This window comes from Pleurodeles waltl, chromosome 3_1 (assembly GCF_031143425.1).
Source record: "Pleurodeles waltl isolate 20211129_DDA chromosome 3_1, aPleWal1.hap1.20221129, whole genome shotgun sequence".
NCBI classification, from domain to species: Eukaryota; Metazoa; Chordata; class Amphibia; order Caudata; family Salamandridae; genus Pleurodeles; species Pleurodeles waltl.
The window spans coordinates 1,263,801,710-1,263,815,492 of NC_090440.1; the positions used below are offsets into that span (position 1 = coordinate 1,263,801,710).

Sequence of the window (13,783 nt, forward strand, 5' to 3'; positions counted from 1 at the left end):
TCTAGTACCAAAATATTGGAGTTAAAGTCATTTTTTGCCTGTGGAAAATTACCTTGTGTCAATGAGATGCAAGGTAGGCATTCCCCGGCAAAAAAGGACTCAAAGGCCCTAGTGCCTTATTTATCCTCCCGTGCAAAAATCACGCACGGGAGGAGGAGGGCCTTAAATAATGGCGCTAAACATGCTTAGCACAATTATTTAACTCATGGGTCAGGGCAGTTGTTGGGTGACCTGTGGGCCCTTCCCTGCTCCCAGGGACACCACCTAACTTTCTATTTCTTTAGTCATCTTTATATTTTCCCTGCTGACTTTCATTTGTATTTTTTTTAGCAATCAGACCTGTCTGTGGGCAAATGTATATCTAGGGTGCCATATTCTCTAATTGGGATAGTAAGCCAATAATTTATCATCTCTTCACACTATCACGAAGCACACTTGCACTTTTGTTCACTGAATACCACTTAGAATTCATGTGTGCATAACATAATGTAACTTATATTGTACTTGAGATGTTTGACTTTGTTTATTATTCTTCAGCAGGGCGACCCCCTTTTTTCTCACCAGACTAGCCTGACATGCAGTTCTTCTGAGTAAGTGACCAGAGTCTAGTTGACTGGTAATTTAGAGACTTTTAGGTCTATGTAATATTTCAAAAGTATAATTTTTTTGTTTTTTGTTGATCCTGAAGTGTCGCTGGACCTTTTTGGACCCTTGAGACACGAAACATGTTGACCTATTGTTAGAGGGTGGAAGGCAGTGTCCCCTTCCCCTCCCCCCCAACTTCGGAGTGAGTAATAGAGCATTATCTCTAGTTCCAGTCATCTTTATATTTTTTTAATCTTGGCCAATACCCCCTCGATGATCTAATAAAATCATGATGAAATAGTAGGTATTGTCCACCACACCTCCCTTTACGGCACACATACAGTGGGAAGAAGATCTCCGGTAAAGAGCCCCCTTTATGGGGGGCCCGTCAGACATTGCAGCGCCGATCTGATGAGGAGCATGCCCAATGATGAAGCATGACATCCAATTGGATGTGTTAGGTCTTTTGCTTCTAAATTAAGGGTTTCCCTGTGAATTAATTTGCTCTATGTTTAATTCCTTCTGGAACAGTGTATTCTTTTTTTCTTATAGAGTACCCTTGGGAGACTATACACTGGACCATTAATCTCCCTATCCCTGGTTGTGTAATATATTTGCACTAGACCAAGCTGAAGTCAAAAGTTAAAGCTGACCACACTGAAACATAGGTCAGACACAGGGATACAGGTTCAGTCCAGTGGAGAGTTTACCTTTGATATTCTTTTTCATGGAAAAAGTCCTCATGAACAAGTCTGTTGGTGAGTCAGGTTGGTAGTTGTATCCGAAGAGAGGCTTGTTGACAGCGGCTGGCTGCATGGCAGGACTTTGATGGTAACCTTAGCTTTGGTGGGAGGATCAAGGCTTTCAGCGCTGAGAAGGGAAAATTCCAAACAGCTGAAGTCAGAAGATAAGGTCCAGGAAGGCATCATCGCCTATAGGATATCACTCAGCTTTGGACCTGGTGTTTTCATTTATGTTTTTGTAAGTAAGAATCCTTTCAATGAGGCAAACCTGCAAGTTTAGTCTGGCTGGCAGTTTGATGTCAGAAGCTGCTTCTCAGAGGTGGTGCTGTGGTAACCTCAGGTTCTTTAGACAAATATCCTTGAAAAAAAGTGCACACTTTTAGGGTTAGGCAGGGGCAGTACATTCTAACACTTATCCAAAGGCCCTAGGACATTAGGGGCACCATGTGGCTGGGACTCAATCCAAATGAAGCCACCAGGAAGGTTCAAGGCTGGTCCAGTAGGAACTGGTCAGCTGGGAAGGTTCAAGACAGGAGGTCCAGTTGGAACTGGTCAGCTGGGTTCCTTAGGAAGGTGGAATTCTAGTTCAGCTTTTGTGCTTTGTGCCCTTATAGCTTGACAGTAGGCTACCCACTACCCCTTACAGATCACTTTTCAGTCCTGGGTTCAAATGAGAGTAGGTCCAACCCTGGGGGTTTCCTCAGGTTACAGTATGTGTAGACCTTTTTCTGAAGCTCAAAGGGTTTATGCAGGGGCAGTCCTTCTTCTTTCTTCCTCAGGACCAGCAGTGTTCAGAAGAAGGTATCCAGAGTGCCACGTTTATGCGTGGAACTAGCACTTGGGTGGGAGAAATTACTTTGTCAGTAGGGAAAGGTTCCCATGGAAAACCCTACCTACTTTGAGATAATTTCCTGAGAGGTTGGCCTTTAACAATCTTAGAGTGGTCTGCTCTGCCAAAATCCAACATGGAAGAAACTTTCTTCTCCTGATCAGAGCTCTGGGTACTCCCCTGAGGTGTACCGAGGGAACAGGTTTACCCGCTGTTAGAAATGGGGTTTCTGGTTGGCTAGGGTATGCACCTCAGCCAGCCAGACAGAACTTACCCACTCTAGTCTGGGCAAGGGCAAGGGAGTCACATGTCCAAGATAACCCCTGCTCACCCCCTTGGTAGCTTGGCACGAGCAGTCAGGCTTAACCTGGAGGCAATGTGTAAAGCGTTTGCACAACACACACAACACATGTCACGCAATATCCCCACCACAAAGGAAACACAACACCAGATTATATGGAAATATACTGTATTGTACATCAAACGCAGGTAGGTAATATATGAATCAAACAAAAGTCTGTAGAAAGAACTTTGGATTGTAACTATATTGGTCCTTTAAACAGTACCTGGTGGGATGAAGGCACCTCCAGTGCCTAGAAGGCGAACAATGGGGCCCCCGGTGCTCCTATGCGCAATACGCGGGCCTCCCTTATACTCTGAGGTCAGAGGAGGGCGACATGCACCTCCTCTCTTTTATAGACAGGCCCCTCCGGGGACCGTGATTACTGGGGGCCCCCCAGGGCCTCAATCGGCCCTCACGAGGGGGGCCAAAGCCAGCAAAAACAACTTAGGGCAGGAGGGGGGCACCACGCACCCCTCCGGTTTAATGACAGGCCCCTCCCGTGACCCGCAATCTCTGGGGGGCCCCCCGGGCCTCCACTGGCCCTTCCACCAAGGGGGGGGGGGCCCACAATAATGCCCATTTTACCTAACAGCAGAAAAGGAGCGTCCTGCTCTTAACGCAGAGGCCAGGGGGAAGGGGGCACTCCCCGCGCCTTCCCCTGGTCCTGCCGTGAAGCCACAAGAAGATCAGACCCCTCCTGGGGCCCGAGCAGACACTCATCTGCACCCGATGCGGTGCACGAGTGTTCTTCCAGCTTCCCGGGCCGCTGCGGTGATCTTATTTAAAGGGGCACAATGCAGCAAGGACCCTACGAGCTCCCAAGGCTCCATAAGCGTGCTGCAATCAGCGCTATGGCAGCCGCAACCACGGAGAAGCACCCCTCGTGAAGAAATGGATGCAGGGGTCAGAGGCCACAGCACCCTGCCCCTGGGAGCAGAATCTTAAGACAAGGTCCTCAGGTGGAGGGCCCAGCTACAGGCTAGCACAAGGGAAAGGTAGCAAGTGGCAAGTCCTTCACAGTGACCAAGCAGGTCACAGGTCAGCACAGGAGCAGCAGTCCATGGCGGTTCCTGGTGAGTCCTTTCAGCCTTTGGTGTCCCGTTCCAAGATGATTCCAAGAGTCTCCAAATTGTGGGGGAAATCCCCCTGTACTTATAGTCAGTTCTTACAGTGTTTTACAATGGTAGGGAGAGGAGGTTCCAGACAGTTACAACTGGTTCTGGGAGTGCCCCCTCTCTCCTTTCAGCACAGGCTCCAAACATCAGTGGGGGGTTCACGACCCTATTGTGTGAGGCCAGGGCACAGTCTTTACAAATGTAGGTGTGCCCCGCCTCTCCATTCTCTCAGCCCAGGAAGACTATTCAGTATGCAGATGCACCTCTGTGACACCTCCACCCTCCCTGTGTACAGGCTGTCTGAAAAGCATGCACAAAGCCCCAACTGTCACTCTGCCCAGACGTGGATTGGAGTCAAGCTGCAAAACACCAGAGTCATCAGCACAGATAAATGCGCACTTTCTAGAAGTGGCATTTCTATGATAGTAATAAAAAATACACCCACACCAGTAAGCAGCATTTATTATCACCATCACAACCATACCAAACACGCCTACGCTACCCCTCATAAATCAGACAATAACCCTTACACATAAGGCAGGGCATTTTTAATGCAATCCTATGAGAAGGCAGCACTCACAGCAGTGAGACACCAAGTTAGGCTGTTTGTCACTACTAGGACAGGCCATGCAATATGGAACATGTCCTGCCTTTCTACATACATGGCACCCTGCCCAGAGGGCTAGCTAGGGCGTACCTTAGGGGTGACTTACATGTAGTAAAAGGGGAGTTCTGGGCCTGGCAAGTAAGTTTAGATGCCAGGTCCCTGTGGCAGAAACTGCGCACACAGGCCCTGCGCTAGCAGGCCTGAGACAGGTTTGAAAGTCTACTTCAGTGGGTGGCGCAAGCAGCGCTGCAGGCCCACTAGTAGTATTTAATTTACAGGCCTTGGATATAGAGATTCCACTGTATAAGGGACTTATAGGTAAATTAAATATGCCAATTAGGTATAAGCCAATCATACCAACTTTATATGGGAGAGCACCTGCACTTTAGCACTGGTCAGCAGTGATAAAGTGCTCAGAGTCCTAGAGCCAACAGCGAGAGGTCATAAAAACCGGGAGGAAGGAGGCAAAAAGACTAGGGATGACCCTGCGCAAGGCAAAAAGTCCAACACCCGCCCACTGGGACTGGTGCCACTCTGGCTACTTGGACAATGGCAGGGGCAGGCGAAGGTGTGAGTAACATCTGCCTCTGACAAGGAATCCTCCTTTGATGTTTGTACAGTTGATGAGTTATCCCTCAGGCCAGCCTGTATGGGGAAGGTCACACCTCCTCCCAGTTAAGGCCCTTTTGTTCCCTTTGCTGAGAGCAATTTACACCTCCCTGCAGGCTGCTACGTTACAGCTAAAGATTTACTCTGAATAGGGCACTAAAGGCTTTAGGCAGGAAAACAACAACTTTCTATAAGTGGCATTTTTAAAACAGTAACTGAGAATTTGACTTGAACATCATATTGGAGTTTACATTTATATTAATAGTAGCCCTAGAACCATTGTTTTAGCTATTCCCAAACTGAAGTTATGCATTATACAGTGTTATAATGAAACTCAATTTTTCATCTCTAATTTTTCACAGTGAAAAATGTTTTGAGTGATTTTTCGATGCCAGGATAGGTAAAACTTAAGGACACATGTCCCACTTTTTAAATACCATGCACCCTGTCCTATGGGCATTTAGGGCCTACCATGAAGGTGACGTATAAGTATGAAAAATAGAAGGTTTAAACCTGTTAAAAAAGTTATTTTAGAAAGTTGTGTTGTTTGCAGTACATGAATTAATCTTTTCACACTATTCTCAGGTGGGGGAAAGCTGAACTTCCCTGGAAGAAGGCAAACTTGTTTGTTTCACTTTCTTCTTGCAATATAAGTTACCAGTGGTTTAGAAAATGGTAGATTTTGAAGTTTACTTCACCAGAGCAGGTATGCAACAGTTTGATTCATTTTCTGTTAACTATGTAAGTGGTGTATCTGTAGTGAGAAACAGAAGCACAATAATAAAGATTCTAAAGTTAACAATAAAGTACACTTTCACACACATTTCCTGAATACCCTCCCCCGCCAAATAAAATAGGAGTAGTGAGAGTACTGAAGGCTTTGGGCATAATAAGTGGTGGAAGCAGGTGGCGCCATTGGTGCAAATGGTCCAGTGATAGTGGTGGAAGTATGGGGTGAGAAGGATTAAGTTAAAACAAATACTACAAGTTAACATAAAAGTACAACAAATAACGACCACAGAGACATGGCAAACAAACACTTAGGGGCATATTTATACTCTGTTTGCACCGAATTAGTGTCATTTTTTTTAACTCTAATTTGGTGCAAAACTAGCTCCATATTTATACTTTGGTGCTAGACCCCTCTAGCACCAAATTTATGGAGTTAAAGTCATTTTTTGAAAGTGGAGACCTACTTTGCCTTAATGAGATGCAAGGTAGGCGTTCCCGTGCAAAAAATGACTCTATGGCCTTAACGCCATATTTAGGGGCATATTTATACTCTGCGGCATATTTATACTCTGTTTGCACCGAATTAGTGTCATTTTTTTTTCACTCTAATTCGGTGCAAAACTAACTCCATATTTATACTTTGGTGCTAGACCCATCTAGCACCAAGGCCCTGATTTAAACTTTTTTTGCACCGCATTAACGTCATTTTATGACGCAAAAGTGGCGCAAACTTACAAAATATTGGCCCTTATTTATACTTTTTGCTGCAAAACTGCACTAACTCAGTTTTGCACCAAAAAGTTTAGCACCGGCTTGCACCATTTCTGTGCACCAGCCGGGCACCATATTTATGGAATGGTGCAAGCCGGTGCAAAGGGTAGGCTAGAGTTAAAAAAAATGACTTTAGTCTGGTGGGGCTGGCAGTATAGAAGAAGAGGGTTTAGCACAAAAAAATGGCTTTAGGCAGGTTAGAGTAAAAGAAAATGACTCTAACCAGATTAGCGTCATTTTATGGTGCTAAACCTACAATGCCACATGACTCTTGCCTTAGAAAAGGCAGGAGTCATGCCCACCACCCCAGTGGCCAGCACAGAGATCAGGGGTCCCCTGGGCATGGCCATTGCACCCTGTGCCATGTATGGGTGCCCATTTCAGGGCCCCCTATGGCACTTTCAAAAATAAAATGCACTTACCTGGGATGGGGTCCCCCATCCTCGCAGCCCTCTAGTGTGGGTGGGGGGTGACCCTAGGGCCTAGGGAGGGCACCTCTGGGCTTATTCCATGGTGTTCCACCATGGAAATAGGGCCACAGGTCCCCTAAAGCCTGACCTGACCCTGGTCTTAAAAAATGGGGCAAAGCAAGCTTTGCCCCATTTTTTGACCCCTCCTCCCTCCCTTGCACCATTTTTACATGGGAGTATAAATATGGTGTTAAGGCCATAGAGTCATTTTTTTGCACAGGAACGCCTACCTTGCATCTCATTAAGGCAAGGTAGGTTTCCACTTCCAAAAAATGACTTTAACTCCATAAATTTGGTGCTAGACGGGTCTAGCACCAAAGTATAAATATGGAGTTAGTTTTGAACTGAATTAGAGTAAAAATAAATTTACGCTAATTCAGTGCAAACAGAGTATAAATATGGCCCTTAGCGTCAAAAAATTATGCTAATCTGGTCAGAATCATTTATTTTGACTCAAAACTGCCTAACGTCATTTTTTTTAAGCTAGCCTACCCTTTGCACCGGCTTGCACCATTCCATAAATATGGTGCCCAGCTGGTGCTAAAAAATGGTGCAAGCCGGTGCAAAACTTTTTGGGGCAAAACTGCCTTAGTGCAGTTTTGCACCAAAAAGTATAAATAAGGCCCTTAGGGGCATATTTATACTCTGTTTGCACTAAATTAGTGTCATTTTTTTTTACTCTAATTCGGTGCAAAACTAACTCCATATTTATACTTTGGTGTTAGACCCCTCTAGCACCAAATTTATGGAGTTAAAGTCATTTTTTGAAAGTGGAGTCCTACTTTGCCTTAATGAGATTCAAGGTAGGCGTTCCCGTGCAAAAAATGACTCTATGGCCTTAACACCATATTTAGGGGCATATTTATACTCTGCGGCGTATTTATACTCTGTTTGCACCGAATTAGTGTCATTTTTTTTAACTCTAATTCGGTGCAAAACTAACTCCATATTTATACTTTGGTGCTAGACCCATCTAGCACCAAGGCCCTTATTTAAACTTTTTTTGCACTGCATTAACGTCATTTTATGACACAAAAGTGGCGCAAACTTACAAAATATTGGCCCTTATTTATACTTTTTGCTGCAAAACTGCACTAACTCAGTTTTGCACCAAAAAGTTGAGCACCGGCTTGCACCATTTCTGTGCACCAGCCGGGCACCATATTTATGGAATGGTGCAAGCCGGTGCAAAGGGTAGGCTAGAGTTTAAAAAAATGACTTTAGTCGGGTGGGGCTGGCAGTATAGAAGAAGAGGGTTTAGCACCAAAAAATGGCTTTAGGCAGGTTAGAGTAAAAATAAATGACTCTAACCAGATTAGCGTCATTTTATGGTGCTAAACCTACCATGCCACATGACTCCTGCCTTAGGAAAGGCAGGAGTCATGCCCACCACCCCAGTGGCCAGCACAGAGGACAGGGGTCCCCTGGGCATGGCCATTGTACCCCGGTGCCATATATGGGGGCCCATTTCAGGGCCCCCTATGGCACTTTCAAAAATAAAATGCACTTACCTGTACTTACCTGGGATGGGGTCCCCCATCCTCGCAGTCCCTCTAGTGTGGGTGGGGGTGCCCCTAGGGCCTAGGGAGGGCACCTCTGGGCTTATTCCATGGTGTTCCACCATGGAAATAGGGCCACAGGTCCTCTAAGACCTGCCCTGACCCAGGTCTTAAAAAATGGGGCAAAGCAAGCTTTGCCCCATTTTTTGACCCTTCCTCCCTCCTTTTCACCATTTTTACATGGGAGTATAAATATGGTGTTAAGGCCATAGAGTCATTTTTTTGCACGGGAACGCCTACCTTGCATCTCATTAAGGCAAGGTAGGTTTCCACTTCCAAAAAATGACTTTAACTCCATAAATTTGGTGCTAGACGGGTCTAGCACCAAAGTATAAATATGGAGTTAGTTTTGCACTGAATTAGAGTTAAAAAAAAATGACGCTAATTCATTGCAAACAGAGTATAAATACGCCCCTTAGCGTCAAAAAATGATGCTAATCTGCTCAGAATCATTTATTTTGACTCAAAACTGCCTAATGTAATTTTTTTTTTAAGCTAGCCTACCCTTTGCACCGGCTTGCACCATTCCATAAATATGGTGCCCAGCTGGTGCTAAAAAATGGTGCAAGCCGGTGCAAAACTTTTTGGGGCAAAACTGCCTTAGTGCAGTTTTGCACCAAAAAGTATAAATAAGGCCCTTAGGGCCTGATTTATGGTTCACAGTACAGATTATACTGCATTAGGGCAATGGAGTAAAATATTCTCTCGCCCTCACGAAGTACGCGCACTTTGGATTTAGAGCTATCACCGCAGCAGACATCTAAGTCATTGACAGGAACCTTTGTCACACAGGTAACTCTTAAAGAGGTAGAAGTTAAATGTTTGACCGAAAATAGAGTCAACAATATGGTATTGCCCATCAAACCTTTATGTTTCTTTTGTTTTAAAAAAAACAAAATCCCAAAACGAATGACGTCCACACCATGGGAGTTTTCTCCCATGGTGAGGGGGTAATTTAAACAATTGTACTCTACCTTACCGCCACGTATTTCATGATTGTAAGAAACAATGAAAACTGGCCATTCAAACGACCACTGTAAATTGTAAGTGATTGAATGGTCAAACCTCCGACAGCCCTTACTCCGTCAGGTTATTAGAGGAATATGTCAGCGCCCACCTGCATTACAGTTAACTGTAATGCAGGTGGGCGCACCTTCAGTATGGTGGCGACGATTCTACATTGTAACCCTTAATTACAATCAGAATATGAAAACGTGGCTTGAAGGAGAAAAAAAGGCTCTGAATTATGCCAGACCCTCTCCAACAGACGACGTCTGCCCTACTAGAAGACCCCTTCTAGTTGAAATGCTTTAAATGCTCAGACGATGGTCCGAGGTATATTGGTATAAAATGTTTTCAAAGTCTTGACATTTCACAAACACGTTTTGCTTTGCTCATGAAGGAAAGTCCGTATGTAAACGTATAACAATCATTAGAACATGTATAATTTATTTTGTTCCGCACTGACTAAATTACTTACAGGTCAGCCCTATGCGTATGAAATCCGTAACCCCAAAGGTTTCCAGGAAAATACCAGACACTGCTGTAGTTTTAAAGAAAAAGGAAATGTCTGCGCTAAGCTCGGCAGGAAAAGTGGTGAAGTGCAGATAAGACACCTCAGCGTGAAAAGAGGCCGCGTTCCAGAAGCTTCCTGCAAAGAAAAGTACATTCTTGTCAGCAACATGAGCGCAGCGTGGCATCCTAAAGTAGAACATGTGTACGTTGTTTGCTCTACTTACTGTCACCGTAGCAACGTAAGGGGCTAATTCTCCAGGCTGCTTCTGAGTTTGATCTGTTTGTGTCTGTGATGACTATTCCAGTAACAGGCAAATGGTCCTTGAAGGTCAGAAGACCCGTGTCACTGGTCCTGTGGAGAAAACACGAGCTTCCATTTTATTAGGTATATATTTGGCACTTTTAAATAAATAGCGAATACACGTTTGTTACTGTGATTAAAAACAACAAACACTTGGTATGACGCTGTATGTAAAAACACAATATTATTATTACTGGTAGTAGCAGCGGCAGTAGCGCTAGTAGAAGTATCAGAGCTACTCTTAATATTATACAAATATTAGAATTGTATACGTTTATTATCAATGCTACAATTGTAATAGGAGAACAAATACTACTACTTCTATTAATGATACTACTATTGCCACCACAACACGATTGCTAATGTTACAACTACTACTAATAATAATGATGATTATAATGTTAATTATAGTAATAATAGCTATTATTCTCACTAAAAATACAAAATTGATTTAATAAAAAATACAATAGGAACTTGAGAGTAAACTGCAGGTTGTCCTTTTTAGTCACTACTGTTAGTGGAGAGCTCATCAGATGAACTCCACCGCAGCCAGTCATGTGGCAGTTGTTCATCTTACCTTGCTCAGGAGTCTATCATAGGATTCAGTGAACCAACTGTAAATTATATTATAAGATAATTTTTTATGTTCTTGAAATGAACATGCCTGTCGACTTTGTTTCCGTATTAAGTTAGTGCTGCAATAGTGTATTGCATTTGCATTCAATTTAGTGATAAATCAAACTGATTTCTCTTTCTTTACGGACTTTCTTTAAGGACTAAAGTGCGTAGATAGAGCCTAACTTGATTTGCTACATTTCGTTATTTTTCTAAAGCATGTAAATACAAAGGGGCTCATTTATAAGGTTGCGCATCAGCTCTGATGTGCCATTTTTTTTGCCTTGCCCTGCGCCCCCTAATGACATTATGGGAGCACTGTATTTACAAGACAGTGCTCCATGCCGCAAATGTGTCCACAACAGCGTCAGAAATTCTGACGCTGTTGTGGCACTAGCCCTTTACATTGCTGGACTAACATCAGCATTTTGACGCTAGTCCAGCAATGCTAAGGGGGGCCCATAGGAAACAGTACAGCCTCACTTTTAACACCTTCCCTGAGCAGGCATTAAAAAAAATGACTCTATAGCTTGTAGATTTCACTGTGTCATTTCTGCGGAAGGGTTTATGGTGGAACGTATACCTTGCATACATTATACCAGGTATAATGTGGTGCAAGGCTTTACAAACTGGCACAATGGTGACATTGCAGCAGTTTGAAAATATGGCGTGGGGTCAGGGACTGTTTTGCGCTGCCTTAGCATAAAAAAAAAAGGACGCTAAGGCGGCACAAGGTGCTTGTAAATGACCCCCAAAGTCTAGCAACAAGAATTGAATATTCCTGCGCCCCAGGTCTCCACGCTGGTCAAGAGATGGCATGCTTGGTTCAGAAGATGGAGAGTATCAAAGATAGCCATTCATCAAATTTACTTCTCACTGTGATAACAGTGAGGTCTTCTGGACCTTGACCCCTGACCTGCTTTTAGGGTCTGGGCTCGCTCCTCACACCACGCAGCTCCTCCAGTCTGTGCCTGTGACTTCCACCCCGACCTCGCTGCTGCCGCAAGTTCAAGGCCCTCCACCACCCGCAGACACCCGCCTGCGCCTCATCCCTGGTGTCTAGTGGGGTCCGTAAGTTGTGTGAGTGTGTTTTTTGTTTCTGCTCGTATCCTTTTTTGATGTGTTTTTCTGTACTTTTTTTAGCCTTTTTCCGCTTGCTTTGCTTTGTGCTCCCCTTTTCTGCCCATTTTCGGCTCTTCTGTGCTGTTCGCTCCTGCTGCTGCATCCCTGCGGCCCTGCCCCCCTCACACCCCCATTTGCCCACAGCTCCCGCCTCCCAGCTGTTCCTCCCTCCCACCTGCCCTTCTTAATGCCAGCCGTTTCACGGTGCTCGGAGTGACCCCTGACCTGCTTTTAGGGTCTGGGCTCGCCCCTCACGCCACGCAGCTCCTCCAGTCTGTGCTTGTGACTTCCACCCCGCCCTTGCTGCTTCCGCAAGTTTGTGGCCCTCCACCACCCGCAGGCACCCGTCTGTGCTTCATCCCTGGTGTCTGATGGGGTCCGTAAGTTGTGTGAGTTTGTTTTTTATTTCTGCTCCTATCCTTTTTTGAATTTTGCTATTTCTGTGTTCTTCTGTGCTTTTTTAGCCTCTTACCGCTTGCTTTGCTTTGCACTTTCCTTTTCCATCTGTTTCCTGAGCCGTTTGTTCCCACTGCTGCCTCCCTGCTGCCCCGCCCCCTCGCTCCCCCATTCGCCCTCAGCTCCCACCTGCCCTTCCTAATGGAGGCCACCGTGCAGCCGTGCCATAGGCAAGCCCGTCAGCGCTCGTCCGTGCCTGGACCGCGCCCAGCACCAGTCCCCCTGGCCCTTGCGCCCCCCCCACATTGCTGCTACAGGGCCAACAAACTCCACGCCCTCAACCCAGGCCGTTCCACCACCTGCGTCCAAGCCACCCCGAGGCACACCCATGGACCCTTCTGCTGTCGGATGTGCAGCTTCACCTGCACCCGAGCCACCAAGCACCACAGCAGCTCCACACACAATCACCTCAGCTGCATCCTCAACACCCGCTCCATCCACAAGCACGCCTGACATCGCCTTCCTCAACGAAACCTGCATGAACCCCCCCTTCGGATCCCGACATCCCCATAGCCATCTCTGAAGGCTATAAGATTACCCGCAGAGAACACACCAACAAACCGGGAGGAGGAATCGCCATAGTCCACAGGAGAACCATCAGGATCTCAACCAACACCAATGACACCATTGATGCCGCCGAGCACTTACACTTCCAGATTCACATCAATGCCAACACCACTCTCAGAGGAACCCTTGTCTACAGTCCCCCAGGACCCTGACCACAGTTCTGCGATGCCATCGCGACACAATCAGCGCCCATGCCCTCGCCTCTACGGACTACGTGCTCCTCGGCGACCTGAATTTTCACATAGAGAACGCCAACGACAACAGCTCCTCCGCCCTGATCGACAACCTCACAAATCTTGGTCTCAAACAACTCGTCACAACGCCCACCCACTCAGCCGGCCACATGCTCGACCCCATCTTCTCCACCAGCAGCCACATCACCTTCACCCATACCACCGAACTCCACTGGACCGACCACCGCTGTGGCCACTTCACCTTCCAGAAACCCACCGCTAAACACCACCCGCAACAAATCCCTCGCCGCAGCTGGAACAAGATCTTGGAAGACCAGCTGATCTACACCCTCGCCCGTGCCCTGCCACCCAGCACCAGCGACCCCAACACTGCCGCCCTCAACCTCAAACAGTGGTTAGACGACTGCGCCAACACCCTCGCCCCACTCAGGAAACCATCCAACAACTGCACCAGCATGAAAGCACTCTGGTTCTCCACTGATCTTCAGGCCTCCAAGCGGGAGTGCTGGAAAATTGAGAAGATGTGGTGCCACGAACAAACAGAGAGCAACCACGCTGCCCTCAAGACAGCCATCCGCAAGCATCACCAGCTCATCCGGACTACCAAAAGATCCTTCTACAAAGACTGAATTGACAACAACACGCACAAC

At 46.1% G+C, this 13,783-nt stretch overlaps 1 protein-coding gene across 2 annotated transcripts in view; it reads right to left on the minus strand.

The window, feature by feature from the left end:
- LOC138285083 (contactin-associated protein-like 5) overlaps positions 1-13,783 on the minus strand; it is a 1,227,365-nt gene that overhangs the window by 248,841 nt on the left and 964,741 nt on the right. For both annotated transcript variants that reach the window (XM_069224601.1, XM_069224602.1), the window contains exons 15-16: positions 10,103-10,230; positions 9,844-10,014 (exon numbers count right to left, since the gene is read on the minus strand). In XM_069224601.1, coding sequence (XP_069080702.1) covers positions 9,844-10,014; positions 10,103-10,230 — 299 coding nt within the window. The remainder of the gene's footprint in view (positions 1-9,843; positions 10,015-10,102; positions 10,231-13,783) is intronic.